The sequence below is a fragment of the Cydia pomonella genome, chromosome 9 (assembly GCF_033807575.1).
Source record: "Cydia pomonella isolate Wapato2018A chromosome 9, ilCydPomo1, whole genome shotgun sequence".
Classification (NCBI taxonomy): Eukaryota; Metazoa; Arthropoda; class Insecta; order Lepidoptera; family Tortricidae; genus Cydia; species Cydia pomonella.
The window spans coordinates 3,467,343-3,487,284 of record NC_084711.1 but is presented as its reverse complement, the minus strand read 5'-3'; the positions used below and the strand labels follow the sequence as shown (position 1 = coordinate 3,487,284).

Below are 19,942 nucleotides of genomic sequence, written 5' to 3'. Positions count from 1 at the left end.
CAAGCTATCATTGGATTATCAATGACTGTTTTATTTTGTAATGTAATGGGTATCTCACAACAAACGTTGCGTGCTTGTGGCGAATTCATTGCGCGCTCGCCTGGCTTTCAACTCTCCCGCAAATCCACACTATGATAGGCTCTTAAATGTAATGGAAATTACGATGAAATTTCTAGAAGACCTAGCGGGTACCTTAATCAGCTTGTTCTGGAGTTTGGTAACGGTCATTCGTTCACGCTGCGTGCGCGACATCTCTTCCAGCTGGCCCTACAGTTCTTTGATCCGCCTTTCCATAATTTTCAAACAATGAATATTTCTAGAAGATTTTAGCACGTACCTTAATCAGCTTGTTCTGGAGCTTGGTGACGGTCATTCGTTCGCGCTGCGTGCGCGATTTCTCCTCTTCCAGCTGGCCCTCCAGCTGTTTGATCCGCCTTTCCAGCAGTTCCTGAAACAATAAAAATCAAAATGAAAAATTGCATTCTTCCATTTACACTACACACCGCGGTACACCTATGCATCGGTTCTAACACTTCTAGAAGGTTCTAGAAGCAAGTAGTTCTTGAGTTATTTATTTTTAATTTTTTTTATACCTATAGATATAATTTAATAAGGTGAGTTGAATAAAATAGTTAAATTTTATATAATTTGTTGTTACTTAGCGGGACTTTAACACGAACCAAGATCGCAGTAAAAATCGCAAACTCAAAGAAAAGCTACGAAAAGAAAGCACAGACCGTTCACCATTTAGCCCGTTTACTCACAAAATTGCTCATTAAAAGACGCCATTTTGTTTTTTTTATTGTTTCTCCCTGGGCGAAAATCATAAAACGCCAAATAACAGTAGGATGGAAAAGTAAAAGTCGTAGTATAATCATATATAGTATAGTATATGTGTATTTTTTTTATTGCATCTGGAACACCTACTGACATAACATATATATATATTTTTTAATTCCGCTACCTAAAGGTTGTCTGGAAGAGATCGCTTTTTAGCAATAAGACCGCCTGTTGTTTACCTCTTCTTTATGTGTTGTATTATTTGTACTGTTTCTGTATTGAGGTGTGCAATAAAGTATATTTGTATTGTATTGTATTTTACTTTCAGCTCCCGAAAGTGAAATTAACTTATTTATTGGTTATCATTCAACCTGACAAGTGGTGTCGTAAGTATGTGCTTTTTTTGTTCCAAAGTGACGGCCTCCGAAATTCGAAGATCAAATAACCAACGCCGACAGCAACTAACGACAATTAGGTATACAAAATTCAACTGTTACACAATTAAACGAGTACTTTATTTAAGGGGACCCTTAATGTTGCTACATTCTCCATACAAACGTAGTTACGCTTTCATATTAAGACGACTAGCTATATTGCTCTGAAACTGTACTTGTACTTACAATAGGATAAGCTATATCTAGTCCTGTTATTAGTTTATGTAGCTTCAGATACCATAGTTAAAAAAATGCAGCGAAGATTTTCATACAAAACTTGTTTTCGCTCTATTTCGTTTGTTTTATAAACAGCAACTATATGAACTAATTACAGGTCTAGATATACCTCATGTCATTGTATGTGCAAAGTTTCATTACAATACAACACGTAGTTTTAAAATGAGAACGATACTCCGTTTGTATGTGAAGGTGAAATTCGGCCGAGCATGCTGGCGGCTCTTAGTATTTAAATTCGTAATAAATTATTGTACACATGTTTAAATAACCAATCTTCATTGAAGATCCTCTAGGTATCCCTGCATTACCTAGAAAAGAGCGTTGGCCTCGACAGTCAAGTCCCATTCAAATTGGTTCTACTGTAATTTTCTCCCCACAAAGCAGTAACTTACGACAATTTTCTTGATTTCAAAATTAACGACTTGGCCATAATTAGGAGTTTGAAAGGCCATTCCCGAGTTTAATGTCCTGGCTGCATTTACTCGCCGATTTATTGTGTTAGCCTCTGTCATATTCAAATGGGCACGGCTGAGCTCTTTTTTAAAGTAAAATATAAACTACGATAAAATTACGGTAAAGTAATTTTTGATAAAAAATAACATTAATAATATTAGCTTTGTGTTCCTGCAGGTGAGTAAGGTTGCCCGAGCTCAACGAGGGTCGGCAATGCGCATGTAACTCCTCTGGAGTTGCCGGCGTCCATAGGCTACGCAAACTGCTTACCATCAGGCGGGCCGTGTGCTTGTTTGCCACCGACGTAGTATTAAAAAATATATACATGCTGTTAAATCACAGCCTAGTCAAAAGGATACTTGCTTACAAAGTTATTTAAAAATGAATGAGTTCAAGACAATATAAGAAAGCCGTATTTATTAAATTATCAATAAATTGTGTATGAATTCTAATAAAAAAACGCAAATTATAAAAAAAAGACTCAATGATATATAAATAAATATTATAGGACATTATTACACAAATTGACCAAGTCCCACAGTAAGCTCAATAAGGCTTGTGTGGTGTAACTTAGACAACGATATATATAATATATAACTATTTATAAATACATAGAAAATACCCATGACTCAGGAAGAAATATCCATGCTCATCACACGAATAAATGCCCTTACCAGGATTTGAACCCGAGACCATCAGCTTCATAGGCAGGGTCACTACCCACTAGGCCAGACCGGTCGTCCAGAACGTAATTTACTTTCTATACATCTCGCTCGCACTTATCCGCGAGTACGAGCGAGATGCATAGAAAGTAAGTTACGTTCGCGATAGCGTTTATGTCAGTGCCGAACTGAGGGCCTACCGCGAACCACGTTCTACGTGTTGCCTCTCTGTCGCACTTGTAAATTTGTACGTAAGCGTGACAGAGAGGCAACACGTCGAACGTGGTTCGCGGTAGGCCCTCTGGTGGTAGCCACAAAGGCCATATATCTCAATCGATTCTCGTGAAATTTTGCGAGAAGGTTTGATAGTTATACGGTTTTTTTAGATTCGTATTTCGGGAAAATATCAAAATGGCGGAGACATGGGGGTTCGGAACATATAGTCTTGACTTATTGTCCTATGTCCCCTAGATCTAGTACCTAATCATTATTCTCCCTATATCAAATTACCAATATAAAACTTAATTCTTATTAAACCAATTTAAAATTAGAAAGACAATGCCTTATACAAACAGCCGTAGCTATTACTTGTCCAGCACCCACCGGAAGTGACGTCGTATATCCAGCGCCATTAGCCGGAAATGCGACCCCGGCGCCCTCTGTTGTTCCACGGTTGAAATATGCGCGCTTTCATTTAGAAGATAATATATTGTCATTTATAATGCTACCTTTTACTATATCTATACTTAAAACTTTGTTAAGCGTGTCGCATACGGAGCTTTTATACATATAATATTAATATACCTAACATAAGATACCGACAGATATCTTATAATATAGCTAAGCGTCACACACACCAACGATACCATAATATATCATAAGATACCAAAATATATATTATAGATTCGTGTGTGGACTCACGACCCGATTCGAAGAATGAAATACGATAACGATAAGTTCTGGTTTAGATAAGTTCTCATTTAGATATCATTTGTATGTCGTATAATTGACAGAAGCAGCTCGATTCGGGCAACCAATGTCACTTTGACGTTAGAAATATCGTAGATAGATCTTATTGGGATCATAATGGAATCGATATAAACGTCAAGTTTGACATGTCGTTTAGTTATCGATCTTTTAAAGATCTTTCCAAGATCTTAAACGTGTCTTAATCATTCTTCGAATCGGGCCGTCTGTTAAATGTTACATAAAATATATCGTAAGATGCCTTGCTATACGATATCTTTTGGTATATTATCGCTCCGTCTGTGACGGGCTTTATGGACGAATCATGCCAGAATAGTCCGGGTCCGGGTCTGACACTTCCTTTTCTATAGAAAACATAACCGACCTGGGTCCTAGAACCCGAACCGTTCTATAGTTCGTTCTTTTGCATTAGGAAAAAGGTAAGTATTGCAAAATTACTTATTACATTTATTGGAAATTATTGCAAAACCCTTTTAAAAAATTTGATTATATTACTTATGAAAGCAAAAGAATGTAAATGATCGTATTTCATTTATAATTGTTATATATTTGCCGTGACTTATTTTTCATATGCGTTTTTTAATAAAAATACATGTCATGATCACTTACTTTTTTGTAATGATAAAAAACGTCCTTTTTCTTTAGTGTATGAAGTGTGGAATTAAAATGAGGAAAATCTCTTATGGCAGAACTATTGCAAAAGTGACCACTGACCAGCTTTCAGATTTAAATAATAGTTCCTAATCTCTCCGGTGGCGCTAGGTAGGCTCATGGATTACATGAACCATAGAGGTATAATAATATAGAGATGAAATGGGGGAGGGGCAACAAATAACCCGATCAAATTACGTAGGGTGATTTGGGTATGTTGTCAGGAATGTTAAAATGTGTTTTTAATTTTGTCGCTTTGCGTATGTTCTGTCCCTCACGGGCGCACGCGTATAGCGTGGCGCCGCCTATTTAATGTTTTTTGATGGACACTTTTTATACATACAGATGTTCCTCCTTTTATTCCACACTCCATACTTTAGTGTACCTCAAACTGACGTTTTAGCGCTATAAATATTTACAGATAAATTCACTCTTGTTTTAATATAAGTTCTTATTACCGTTTATTTTTTTATGATTGATTTCATGTTATCATATCCCAGTATGAGAACTAGTATTATAAGCATGTAATAAGCTACAGATTTTATGAAGCGCCTACCATTTTTGTTCAAGCAACGGGTTCTATCTGCGCTTTAATCAAACAACAGAATGAACGGGACAATATATCTAAATCTAAAGGCATGATATTCATTATTTGATTTGAAACTTTATTTGCCTTGAAATAAACTTAGTTTAGTAACAAAGGTACCTACGTGACCTAGCTGTATGGGTCACATTTCATAATCGAGGATTTTCAAACAAAATGTCCGCACGCAAAAATAATATACTTATATACAACTCAACTCAACTTTAATAAAATCATTTCAAAATTTATAATCAAATACAAAAGTCATCCGACACAATCATAAATATTTCAAAAATTCTAATGTTCTTCGATTCTTATTAAATAAAATCTTTAAATGAGCTCATATTTTAACCGACTTCAAAAAAGTAGGAGGTTATTAGATCTATCGGTAGCTACACTAAAATCTATGAAAAATAACTTAATCTTACAATAGCCCAGTGCCCAAACCTATCAATTTGTTCTAGAGGAGTTTTTCTTAAACTTCATCATTAGTATTAGCTTCCAAACAATTGGTTATCTCTGACAAAAATACAATTGAGGAAGAAACTTTATTCCTAACGATTTTTTTACACGATTTACCTATTATCAAATCTCAGAGTAATCTGACAATACATCAAAGTTTTCCGAAAGAGTTCTTTCAGACAAAGACACCCTACCACATTAATCATGATTAAATCACACCAAACTGAACTCAACTGTGATTTAATCACACTAAACTGCACTCTAAGGATGCGAAAAAGTAATTTTGATTCCACATTCATTATCGGGCATTAGTCAAATGAGTTAGACTGTATTTTTTGTACTTGGAAGACAAATGGGATTGTTTGTTCGTATATTTTTTCATCTAAATTGAAATTGCCAAGGAACTTACCAAGTTAAAGATATAACTACTTAGGTATGCAGTTTTCAATCAAAAAGGCAGTGTGGTTAGTACGGTAGTCAATCAGTTGACACTACAGAAATACCCAAGAAATATAAAGCAACTGTACCTACTTAATATGTGACCGCGGCCGGCAAAACGGCAAAACCACTTTGTCGCTTGCCATAAGGACGAGATTTACTTGTATCTTAATATACGAATAACCTGACAATGACAATGTGTCCTAATGGCAAGCGACAAAGTAGACGTTTTGCCCGCCGCGGTCATATACAGTCAAGTGGAAAAATATGGGTGTACACATCTTACTCAAAAATATGTCCCATAGCATCTTATTCCAGTGTAATAAGAGCGTAGTACAATATTTATGAGACGATTCTTTCGATACATATTTTTGCACTTGACTGTACATATAAGTATTAAACTATTAAATACTTAATGTTTAAATGATTCCTGTCCACCTATAAAAGCCTATTAACAAATTCATTTTAATATTGAATTTGTCAAATGTGATAACATAACATTTCTATTATGTTCATAAACAATACCTTTATTCCATTAAATATTTCATAAATATTATGATATTTCAACGATCCCTAGCTAAGAATCCTGGCGCCATTGCATAAACAATACCAACACATTCGAGTACTAACTCCAAAAAGACTAAATTAATATGAAAAATACGTCGCTTAGGCCTTTCTTAATGAAGAACTTAAGAAGGGTAGATACAAGTGATACTCATCTACTAGATTGTCCATGATAGAAAACTGTCGCTCACCGGAATTGGCACTCTTATATAAAACCTATTCAAATATTTCAATTGCGTCTACGTTCATGTCCGTTACTCATATATGTATTGTAAACGAATATCAACAAAAGCTATCGAAATAAACGTGGAGATTTTAGTATGAGTAGTACGTTTTAATAGAGCGATGAGATTTGTGTCACAGTTTAGAGGTTTACGAAAACGATAGACTTTTCGCTCCAATTTAGATACTACCACCGCATACATAACTGGTGCGTGGTCACTAGAGTTTGCAATCCGGATCCGAAATGTATGGAATTATCCGGATCTGCATCCGCATCCACGGACCTTCCCATACAAATCAGATCCGACGTGCAAACCCTAGTGGTGACAGTTAAAGATTACATTCTGATAGCGACTGCTGCAGCATTGATGCCAGGGCCGGATTTCCGCCTTCCGCCCACAAGGCTCACAGGCAACCTGGCAATAGTTTGGAGGTGGAATAAGGGGCCTGATACATTTAGAGAGGCCCCCTGGAATTCCAAGTGCCACACCAAGGGGCCTAGTGTCTCTAAATCCAGACCTGACTGATGCGAGGAAAAGAAAAATGTAACTGTCAGTCTCCTTGATAAAATTAGTGACGTATTAAACGTTCTAATCGCGTCAGTATTGCAGCAATAAGAGCAACACAGTTTACTAAATAATTGACCCAACATCGCCCATTTTCCAGAAGGCTACATCAGTAACACAGCTGCAGTCACATTCCAAATGTAACCTGAGCTGAGTCTTCGTAAACGCCTCATAATGCGAAATCTATCGGACTTAGTCTATGCTAAAATATCACGACATCACTTCCGAAGGGGGTGAATCTATGCGGAATGATCGCGAAACGAACAGCCTTCATCGGTGCATGTTCCATTTTCACCCCCGTTCACATTTTGCCAAATTACCCATAAAGATTTGAGAAGGGGAATAGTTTATTTATTGACCTGGTTATTGGAACTAGTGGTACATGGTTTGAGTTCCATTGTGTCAGTTTGTTTCAGATTATACCTATATTTGGTTATTTGTTTCCTTCAAGAGTTTTAAGAAAAAATACGGTACAAAAACAACAAAGTAGTCTCTGTGCGGCAGTTTTGCCACGGCTCATGGGAGCCTGGGGCCCGCTTGGCAACTTATACCAAGAATTGGCGTAAGCACTAGTTATTACGAAAGCGACTGCCATCTGACCTTCCAACCCAGAGGGTAAATTAGGTTTTAATTGGGATTAGTCCGGTTTCCTCACGATGTTTTCGTTCACCGAAAAGCGACTGGTAAATATCAAATGATATTTCGTACATAAGTTCCGAAAAACTCATTGGTACGAGCCGGGGTTTGAGCCGGATTGAAAGCCGAGCGCTTTTACACATAGGCCACCAGCGCACTCAAAAAAAACAGTAGTGTTTTTTCGAAAAAAATTTTTTGATTATTTCTAGCTTAGTCAGTAGTGATCCTGCTTACGAAGCACGAGTTCCCGGGTTCAAATCCTGATAAGGCCATTTATTTGCGTGTTCATCAGAGATTTTGTTCCTGAGTTATGATATGGTTATGATTTCTATGTATTTAAGTATGTATCTATATCTATCTATTATTACTCGTCGTCTACTACTGCATAGACTGATTGTAATTATGCAGTGGGGTCATCTCTCTCAGCTGACTGTACATAAGAATTATTGAGCTTACGCGGGGCGTTGATTTGTGTAAGATTGTCATTTTTAGGGTTCCGTACCAAAAAGGTAAAAACCCTTATGGTGCGACTCTGTCTGTTTTTCTGTCTGTCACATCGCTAAATATCTCGAGAACCACTTAAGCTATTTTTAATTTATAATAATACTTAAATTATGTTAAATAAAGAACTCAAAAAAAAAAAAAAAAAAACTTAAGCTATCGATTTGAAATTTGGAATAGTTATGAAAAACGCTAATCCAGACACATTTAAAGTATTATTATTTTTTTGATTAAGTATGGAAAATGCCCAATATGAAGAGGGGGCAAAATTTCAAAGTCTAGTGACTAGGTCAAGTGGGGTATCATTTGAAAGAGCTCAAATTGTTCATTCCAAAACATTTTTTTTTCATACAGACATTTTTTACATTATATTAACATTATTATAAATTTTACAGGAAAAATATAATCAGTCCTCTATCTTGGTAACTTTTTTTATCAACAAAAAACCTTTCCGAATTCAGTTTTCAATTTAACTAAATTTACGTGTGTTTATTACACCTGAAATTTCTACGAGATTACATTAAATACACCTTTTTTCAAATAAAAGATCAATTTTTGAAATCGTTTCACATGATAGAGAATTATTCTCGAAAAACCAACATACGTGCATTACATCGCGCAAATTAGTTAGACAATTTGCCGATAGATGGCGCTATACACAAATATACTTAGTATAGGTACTTCTGTTAAGAAGTATTTGCCTTTATAGTTACACGAGATAATGCTAAGTTTGTACGGAACCCTCGGTGCGCGAGTAAAACAAACTCGCACTTGACCGGTTTTTTTTTTTCTTTACTCGGTGGTTAGAGTGGAACGGCAGTATTGACCTCTCGTGTGCCGCAAGTTCTTTTTTCAAATATTTCCGTTGCATCCACGTCCAGTATATGAGAAGTTAATAGCGTCGCATGAGGAGAATTTTAGCTCTCATTTTCCTAACATATTTAAGTGGTGTACAAATCCTTTTCGGGTCCACACGCTCCACAGAAAAGTCTATTTAACTATTCCCTGCCAGACATCCTCCAATCTCACTTCTAGGTAAATCCAACTAAAATATTTACGCAAAGAAAAACCACTGCGACATAGGCTCAAAACAGTTGGCAAATTTGAAGTACACCTTAAAAAAAAAAAAAACGTGAGCGGGAACGCCGCTTTCACACGCACCCACACAGGCTCCACGCATTTTCATCGCTTACCGAACTATTGTCTCTAGCAAAATCGAAATAGAACAAACATCGAAATCTCTTGGACAGTCCTGAAATTCGGTATGTATGTAAATAAAATGCTCCTTATTCATGTCCATATCATTTGACATTTGGGGACCTCTAGGAATCGCAGTCATCTTGGAAAATGTGTACCGTGTGAAAATTCGAGTTTTACTCAAAATCTACGTTATCTAGGAAAATATGGTTTAAGACAACATTAAAGATTATTAAATTCTGCACAAAAACGACTAGATATCTTTGCGAAAAAAATACATCTTGTTATGGATAATACTCGCTGAATCTCGGTTTAACGCTTTTACACTTCAAGGGGACATTATTTTAATAGGAAACATGTGGTGAAGCTGCTGATTCGCTTCTTAAAGAGCTTACAGCCCTGTCCAATTTCATGCTCTCGGGATCGGTAAACCCGGATATAACCAATGTCCTTTACGGTGCCAACCTGTGTGCATTGGCCAAAAAAGATGGTGGAATTAGGCCAATAGCGGTTGGGTCAACCTACCGTCGCCTGACCGCCAAATGCTGTTGCACTGCTGTGTCAACCAAATTGTCCAATTATTTCCAGCCCGTGCAGCTGGGTTTTGGCTTGAAGGGCGGCTGTGAGGCGGCGGTGCATGCATTACGGACATTCATTAATAGAAAAGAATGTGAGGTTTTGGTAAAAGTTGATGTTAAAAATGCTTTTAACTCTGTCGACCGTGGTACCTTGCTGGCTCAAGTCAAAGAAAAAACACCGGAGCTTTTCAACTTTGTTTGGCAATGTTACAGTACCCCCTCAAAATTATTTTTCAAAAACAATTCCATATTGTCTTCTGTCGGATGTCAACAGGGAGATCCCTTGGGTCCGGCTTTGTTTAGCTTGGCAATTCAACCCATCATCGAGAGTCTAAATTGTAGCTTTAATGTTTGGTATTTAGATGACGGTACCCTGGGGGGTGACGTCAACGTGGTGTTAAATGATTTGCAAACTCTTACCCATAAATTTGCTGAAATAGGCCTCGAATTCAATTTCGCTAAATGTGAATTATTTTTTCCAGATGCGTATAGTCAAAGAGGCCTTGCGTTATCGAGTTTTCGCACCATCGCACCAAGCATCCAAGTCATAGACACCGCCTCGCTTCACCTCCTTGGGTCACCTGTACTTGACGAATCTTTTCCGGACTTTGTTGATCAAAATTACCAAAAATTCATTAAATTTACCGACCGCTTGCTCCAAATTAATGCCCATATGGCTTACACTCTAATTAAATATTGCCTTTTTGTACCAAAATTTACGTATGCCCTCCGTTGCAGTCACCTTTGGTTGTATCCTGAACTTTTGGAAAAACTCGACAATGTTATAAAGACCACCCTTTCATCCGTCATCAATATAAATTTGGACAACAACCAGTGGTCCCAGGCCTCCCTTCCTATCAGGCACGGAGGTATTGGGATCCGCAAAATTTCGATCATATCTCTTCCGGCATTTCTTTCATCAATCCATAGCACTCAAAGTTTAGTTGCCAAAATCCTAAAAAACCCTAGTGATCTCAAAATTTCTTTTGCTACAGATGCCATAGAGCTTTGGAGAGTCATCTGCCCCAACTCTGACCTGCCTACGACCGCCTGCTCGCAAAGACAATGGGACGAGCCGCTCTGCGTGCTGGTACGGGATCACCTGTATGAAACGTTTACCAGCCCCGCGGAACGCGCTCGCTTCCTTGCTTGTTCCGAGTGGGAGTCAGGGGCGTGGTTACATGCTGTACCCTCCAAAAATCTAGGCACTCTTCTTAGCAACGAAACATTTAGACTCTCGATGGCACTGCGACTCGGTGCGGTCTGTGTTGCCCCGCACAAATGTCATTGTGGTGCCAATGTTACTGGTAGGGGCCTTCATGGTCTGTCCTGCAGCAGGAGCGCAGGCCGCATCCCACGCCATGCCAGTATCAATGACATTCTGCGCCGGGCGTTTACCAGTGCCGGGGCACCAGCCGTCCTAGAGCCCACAGGCTTAGACAGGGACGATGGCAAGCGGCCGGACGGCATGACTCTGGTTCCTTGGAAGCTGGGACGGCCTTTAGTTTGGGACGCCACATGTGTGGATACCCTTGCGCCGTCCCACCTCCCAGGGACCTCGACCAAGGCCGGAACGGCCGCTGATGCAGCCGAGCGTCTCAAACGGCGCAAATATGCATCCATTGATTCCGGTTGTATGTTTGAGCCGTTTGGGGTGGAGACCCTCGGACCCTGGGGACCCGGAGCCCATTGTATTTTCAGAGAGCTGGCGAAGCGTCTCATTGATGCTACGGGTGACCAGAGGGCTGGTTCTTTCCTTGCCCAGCGAATTGGCATCGCCATACAGCGCGGTAATGCCACCAGCCTTCTGGGCACCCTACCATCGGGCGACGAGCTAGCCCCCATTTTTTATTTGTAAATATATGTATTTAGATATGTTTCTTTACTTTAGTTATATTCTTTTTTATATCTACTTCCTTTTGCTGAATAAACTAAGTATTATAGGAAACTCGGAAGAATATTAATTCCACTTTTGTGTATACATTTGTAAATGATCTACTCCAACATCAATATTTTACTTGACTGCGACTTCTCCAGAAAGTAGGTTAAGGTTAGGGTTTAAGGTTTAAGTACTCATGATTCAGTACACCCTGTAGTAAGTAAGCAAATATTCTTTATTGTGCACTATGCAGTTAAAAATAGACAGGAAATGAAAAACACTTAAATGTTAGGTAATAATAATAACAGGCGGTCTTATCGCTAAGAAGCGATCTCTTCCTGACAACCTTTGGGTAGCAGGAAACTATGAACTTACAACATTGAAACGCCTGTAGCTTAGGATACTGCCTGGATTAAATACCTGGATTTTATATCTATGCCTGGATTTCTCTTGCCCTTCACGACTTGTATACACTTGTTTTATTAAAGAAAAATCAGTAGAGTCGCCTTGAGAGGACTCCGAATACTAAATCATATTTTTTCTACTAACGCCTAAATTATAGAGCAGATTTCAATAAATGGACATCTGTAGATCCGTAATTGGTACACGAGTGCTATGCAATTAGCGATTTTTTAAAGTTCAATGATGTTGTATTAGATTATAGATAATAACTAAAATGTATGAAAAATAATTCTAAAGACATTTTTTTAAGTTGTTAAATAATTTTTTTATAGTTTGATATAAGTAGGTACAATATTTTTTAATTATTTGATCATTTTATTACGAACACGACATCAGCCTTTTATTCAAAAATTCACTTACCCTCCGCAACAAGCAATCTCCATAACAAGCATGAAAGTGCGAGTAATGTTGTCCAAATTTATAAATAAGGTATAGTTTTCACGCCTCACTCCGTATACTGGTTGGTCTGAGATGAATGATGAGCTCGCCGCGCGTTAGTAATACAGAATCGCCCATCCGTCCTGTGGAGTGTCGTTGCCGCTTAAACAGACTTTTAACTGGGCGTTTAAAGCAATTACTTTCAAAACCTCACATATCAATCAACTGCATCGTTCTAAAAACAACCTTAACTTAATAGCATTATGTTCTCACTTTGAAAATACAGTTGAGTAGGAATTACGATGGAAAAAGAGTGATGAAACAGTTGTCTTTTGTTTTTACCGGACGGTTTGGAACATACGGCCTGTCGCGTTCGGTCGCCTTCGAATTTCAAAAAAAATATTCGTTTTCTGTTGAAGAGGTTTCAAGCAAAAAGTAGGTGTGAGCGATGTAGGAGAGGCGATATTCTTGTGTGCGTAGCAGCCAAATAATAAGTACAGTTGACATCAGAGGTTATAGGTCTGTCGTTTATTTAACTCAGAAGGTAAAAGTTTGCAAAAAAATAATAAAGAATTATGGTCAGTTTACGAACTGGTTGAAAGCTTGAATGAATTATGTTAAGTGAGTAAGTTTTAGTTTCAAACTCTGCTAACTTCTGTTAAAAAATAACTACGCAGCTTCTTTCCCAACCGCTTGAGATAAGTGACCTTTGAGTGAGCGAGGTTTTTAAAAAGAGCTGAAAACAATTTTGAATTTTATTGTTAATCTACTAAAAGCGTATGAACATTAAAGTTTTGACACATTTAACTACTTCAGGTGCATCCATACCTAAAGAAATGTCATTTCTTTTTCTTTATTTATGAGATATTTATTTTATTAGAATGGTATCCTTTAATAAATAAATGTTTTGAGACAATCTTACACATAGACCTAGTCCCACGGTAAGATCAATAAGGCCATACATAGAAAACATTACAATTCAAGAGCAAATGTCTGTGATAAACAAAAATAAATATCGTGTTTACCAGTTATTTTATGTTATTATATGTCTTTCTTCTCTGTTACCTTCCTTGATTCTTCTCACTTGATGGTCCCATCGGAAGAACAACGCTGGAAGCCACCAGCAACATGCTGAGATGAGACCATTTCGTGGCACTTTACACTTTCTATGTTTTGTTATATTATGTAATTTGTCTTGTTTGTGTTTACGAATAAAATAACTCTATTATATTTTATTTGCATAGTATTAATCGTGATTAATTTTGTATCATTACAAACAATATTTTTTTTATGTTTAACAATACCTGTAATCTACCTGCTGATACCAATTTTATCCAGATCGTAATGGAAAACTTGAAAAAACAACCTCATTAGCGGCGGGCCAGCAAAGCGCATTTTTAAGGCTTTGGCCACCATCGCTCGCTGTCAAGGGAGCTAATGATCGCCTAATGCTATCTGCAACGGATTTGTTCAAACTTAATCAATCACGTATTGCACGCGGCCGGAAAATAAGACATTTTTATATATATCATAATTTTATTTAAAATGTAAATTGTATTTTGAGCCTTGAACATATATTGTATTACCTACTTCATAACATTGAAAATGATACAAACCTATAGTAATTTTCAGGTTTCTCGATATGCATAGGAATTTCACGATCGACCTAATCTTACGATCGGCCGCTAACACATACATAATCAAAGCTTTTTTGTAATGAGAAGGTGTAAACGAGAAAAAAAATACAAGGAGATAACGTGTTTATTATAACTTTTATACCTAATTGAAATATAATAATCATAGTTTTTACAGACAGATGGTATACGTAATAGTAGTAGAAGAAAAACTTCTAAAATTTTCAGCCTAAAAGTAGGTACCTATAGCCGAATTAATCTTACTTAAGGTGAACAAAAAGGATTTAAGGCTACTTCTAAAGTATAAATACAGAGGAAGATAAAAAGAGAGGAAGAGGAAGAGAAAAAGAGAGAAAGAGGAGAACTGCGCCAAGCTTAAAATTTTTCATACTTTTATAAGTGTGATTGGCTTCAAATTTTGCGTCCATCTCCGCTAATACCATAGATAAAACTGCAAGTTTATATTAAACATAATAAAAATAAGGACGGACGTTCTTTGGTGCAGGTATTATTTGTAACTGTAAGACAATGTTTTCCCTATAGCTTGCATTGTCTCAATCTATCCGTATTCCAGGGTTGTCAACAAGGCTGCATCATTTTTCACGCGCGCGATAAATTCGTGCCCTGCCCCTGTCAGCGTGTCAGCGAACGATTGTCGTGCGCGTACGGACTTGGTTTGATTTCTATCATTACATTCAGTATTAATGGTTAACGTTCATTAGAATTGACCATATTGAAAATTAACCATTACAAATTGAACCGTAAACTGTAACCGTCCCTTACGGGCATTTATTTGTGTGATGAACACATATTTGTTTCAGTCATGGATGTTTTCTATGTATGTATTCATCTATAATCGTATGTATATCTTCGCCTAGTACCTAATCATATAATCACACAGGGCCCATAGTGTAATTAGTGTTGGCCGAACGTTAATTAGAATTGAACACATTGAAAATTAACCATTCAATTCGGTTTATAAGTGTGATTGGGTTGGGTTCAAATAACCGCTTAATAAAAACTGATGTCTTTAATATAGAACAAATGAGACGTTAAAGATATACATTGGAACATGAATTTTAGAAATTTATCTATATTTGGAAAAGTTATCTGAGATGTCAGATTTTGGCGCGTTGTTTCATCCGCTACTATTGATGCTGTACACAATCTGTACAGTAGTCCAAATCCGTGCTCACACCACGATTCTCCGCTACAACCTCCCATTGTCCCATTGTCTCCATTTGTCTACGGACGGCTTTATTGTGTCCCCCTTTTTCGGACCCCCATTAAGATCTTAAGGACTGTTTCGATTGCCTATACAACGTACCCGTGGAAAATGTATAATCGTCTTACGGGTAAAATAAAACATATTATTAACAATAACAATTTACGTATTGGATATACAGGGTGTCCCAAAAAGGACACGCCATAGCGACACTGGAGGTAGACCAGCCTGAGAGGGTTCCAACCAACCTAACATGACCCTAGTAAAAGTTGCACCGTTTTCAAGTTATTGGCAATTTAACGTTTTTCGTGAATTTTGACCGTTTTCAGCATTGTTAGGCTCAGTGTGCACTTATAAAGCCCTTAAAATAAGTTTTTTTTATGTGTACGGCACCATGAATAGTTAATTAGGATAATAAAAGAGATATTTCATCGATAACTTACGTGAAATGTAAAAAAACAATGGCTTGATCTAAAGTTTTATTCGCAGCGAAACATCAATTTCATTTTTGACCACCTGCCGTGAAAAAAAACTACTTAAAAGGTAACAAAAAAATAACGGTATAATATTAAGCATTTTATGCAGATTCTAAAATGGTATAAAACATGCACATTTCTGCCATAAAATAATGAGTTATTATCATCTTTCGAATGCCTCATAAAGCTAAGTTGGCCTAGGGAATCTGCAATCCTTTTTGGATATGTTTCGAGCTGCCTCCAATGACGCGTACCTAATTCATCTTGGATTCTTATTGGCTTTAAGTGCAAGTTCTCAAATGGTTAAGAGAGTGAGACAACATGAAATGCACTCGCTCTATCTCGCTCTTTTTATCTTAACTTTGTCACACGGTCAACTGCTACCTGGGATTATCCTACGAATTATCTCTTTAAAAACAGAAGGAGGAGGGATAGCCACTAGTCATCCTTATCGCTAGTAAGTATTTAGGAATCCTAATCCTGATTAGTTCGTTACCGTGTGTTTCGTGCAATTGTTGTGTTATCTTTGCTGCTGTGTATTCGTGGTCCTAAACAAATCTACTTGGCTTTCATCTGGACTCTGATTTCTTTTTGACTTGGTATGTTTGTGGGACTGAAACGACAACTTGGCACCGCTCACGGACACTGATTATTGCTTTTTGGAACCTCTCCATCACAATGGCAGATCACAACTACACCGATCGTGAGTACAGTGACATGCACATGATCTATGGAGAAACTAGGCGTGTCTCTAACAGAGGAATTGTCTCATACAACGCCAGATCGGCTGCAAGATTGTACAATCAAAGGTATGCCAATCGTCATGCCACGAATCATGAAATCATTTTAAGAGTTGTGAATGCATATCGAAATGGCAGAAGGCCAGGACAGGCTTACGCTGAAGGAAGGCCCCGGACTATTGACGACGACGTGGTTTTAAATATGGTACAAAGAGAGCCAGAAATTTCTCTAAGAAATATTGAACGTCGTATCGGCGTAAATAAATCCTCAGCACAGAGAATTTTAAAACGTCATAAATATCATGCGTATCATATTCAACGCCTGCAAACACTTCTTCCGACGGATTACGCACCCCGCGTTGAATTTTGCCGACAAATGCTTCAAAAACTGAAAGAAAATGAAAACTTTTTTAATGAAGTGATGTGGAGCGACGAATCCACGTGTAGAAGCGATGGGTATCTCAATCTCCACAATATTCATAGCTGGCAAATTGAAAACCCACACGAAGGGAGAGAAGACCGGTCCCAACATCAATTTTAAATTAATTTGTGGACGGGAATATTTAATGGCCAAATAATAGGACCGGTCGAATTGCCAGCTATTTTAAATGGGAGAAATTACCTGCAGTTCTTGCAAAACGATCTGCCAGTTTTACTTGAAGACACACCACTCGCACTGAGACAGAGGATGTGGTACCAGCACATTCGCGCAGCATGTTCGCGACCATCTCTCGCAGACATTCCCAAGAAGATGGATCGGCCGATTAGGACCAGTATTATGGCCACCGCGTTCGCCGGACCTAAATCCATTGGATTTTTTTTATTGGGGATGCTTAAAAGACAAGGTCTACTCCGAGCCAATAAGGTCCTTACTTAGTAGCAATGATATCATCAGCTTACGCATTCCGGAATGCTTATTAGATATGGATGACACAATTGTACAAACAAAAGCTTACACTTCTGTCTTCAAAGAGATAAGCCCTACGATAATCCCAGGTAGCAGTTGACCGTGTGACAAAGTTGAGATAAAAAGAGCGAGATAGAGCGAGTGCACCTCATGTTGTCTCACTCTTTTAACCATTTGAGAACTTGCACTCAAAGCCAATAAGAATCCAAGATGAATTACGCGTCATTGGATTGCAGATTCCCTAGTCCAACTTAGCTTTATGAGGCATTCGAAAGATGATAATAACTCATTATTTTATGGCAGAAAGGTGCATGTTTTATACCATTTTAGAATCTGCATAAAATGCTTAATATTATACCGTTATTTTTTTGTTACCTTTTAAGTAGTTTTTTTTCACGGCAGGTGGTCAAAGTTGAAATTGATGTTTCGCTGCGAATAAAACTTTAGATCAAGCCCTTGTTTTTTTAAATTTCACGTAGGTTATCGAGGAAATATCTCTTTTATTATCCTAATTAACTATTCATAGTGCCGTACACATAAAAAAAACTTATTTTAAGGGCTTTATAAGTGCACACTGAGCCTAACAATGCTGAAAACGGTCAAAATTCACGAAAAACGTTAAATTGCCAATAACTTGAAAACGGTGCATCTTTTACTAGGGTCATGTTAGGTTGGTTGGAACCCTCTCAGGCTGGTCTACCTCCAGTGTCGCTATGGCGTGTCCTTTTTGGGACACCCTGTATACAGAGGCATTGCTACAACTAGATTAAATCTAAAATAGGCCCTTGAGGCATTGTACCAAGGATGCAGGCGGCATTGACTCGTTGTATCGCAACACTGATAAGTTGTACGAGGAAGCCGCCAGCTCTTCGGTGACCAGTTACGTCAACCAGACGCTTCGCGATTTCTGCAAAAAAACTTGTGCGCGCTGGGACCCCATGGACCTAGGGTTTCAACTAGGGCTCCTGATATCCGTGATACACGCCGATCCGTAGCTACGGGTTCTTAAGCCCGGCGGTACTAAGATCACGAATTTCACGAACACGGCAAGGTACGTACCTCGTACCTGCGTTCGCGTCCGGATTCACGTGACACGCCGTGACCGTGACACGCCATGATACGTAGCCCGTACCTGCGTTCGTGTGCGGAGCTTCGGGCTCGGTTCCGTTGGATAGGTACTTATCGCACGTCTCGTATGTTCGACACGCCCGGGAGAAAAATAAATAAGGACTAGGTATTGTTGAATTGAGTTACCACTTAGTATATAGAATACGGGACGTTCGTCGGACAAACATTTACGTGTGAATTAAACTTAAATTGTATTTTTGCATCGATTTGAATATAATGGTTATATCTAAATAATTTATGGGGTTATTCTGTTTTTTGTATAACCAGCTATTGATTTTAGTCAAAACTAGTGACCTGCTCGTTGCATTGCACTAATATAAATATAAGGTGTAAAACTCCCTAGTAAGTATCATTATAAAATTATGAACTTAAGCAACGCTGTGCTACTGGTTGTCAAAGTCAAAGAATATAACGTAGCCTAAATATAAACAAGGCAATCCTAATCCAAAGAAACAAAAGGGTAAATTTCTGCAAATCTTTGGTAGGTATGATAAAGATAATACAGGTAAACAAATTCAACAAAAACACATGTACGGGGCCACGGAAAAAAAAGTACGCAGCTGCAGTACTTATCAGTTTCGGACTTTCGGCACATTAAAGAGTACTGTTTTGTTTCTAGATTGAAGGTAATAATGACATATTATTGTTAGAGTGTTTTATTGTATGACTAACAAGCTAAGCCAACATACCGGGTTTTTTTGTAGATAATAAGTGCAGTTGCACGTGCAGACAAAGATAATAAGATTTGCGAGCGACTTATTAAAATGAAACAAACCATATACATAAGTAGCTGTGGGCTTTACCTTTTGTTCGTGCTGTTGAAAGAAGTGACCGCGATGTTTTGTTTTACAAATTCGTGGTATTTTTTATTTAATCTGGAGGGGGCAGTTTAGAATTTTGAACTCGCATTCATTGTCATTAGTTACTCCTGACATCACAGTTGGTCTTCAAGTTTTAATTTAGCCGTGATTTTAAAGTTATTTTTGTTGTTGTTTCGTAATTATTTTTTTTGTTATTGTTAGTGTATGATTAGTGTTACTCTAATGGTGTGTTTAAACTATTAACAATGAAGAGAAGTTGGGTGTGGAGATATGCCACCAGAGTAGGGTTGCCAGATCGAAAGGCGCTATTATCGGGAAAAGATATCAATTTTTCGGGATTT

The 19,942-nt window shown here is 37.8% G+C and overlaps 1 protein-coding gene across 5 annotated transcripts in view; it reads right to left on the bottom strand.

The window, feature by feature from the left end:
• LOC133521123 (uncharacterized) overlaps nucleotides 1-19,942 on the bottom strand; it is a 614,754-nt gene that overhangs the window by 376,291 nt on the left and 218,521 nt on the right. For 4 of the 5 annotated variants that reach the window (XM_061855897.1, XM_061855895.1, XM_061855898.1 and 1 more), the window contains exon 3: nucleotides 338-448. In XM_061855897.1, coding sequence (XP_061711881.1) covers nucleotides 338-448 — 111 coding nt within the window. Of the gene's footprint in view, nucleotides 1-192; nucleotides 268-337; nucleotides 449-19,942 lie in introns of those variants that run through there. The other variant, XM_061855900.1, reaches the window with a different exon arrangement.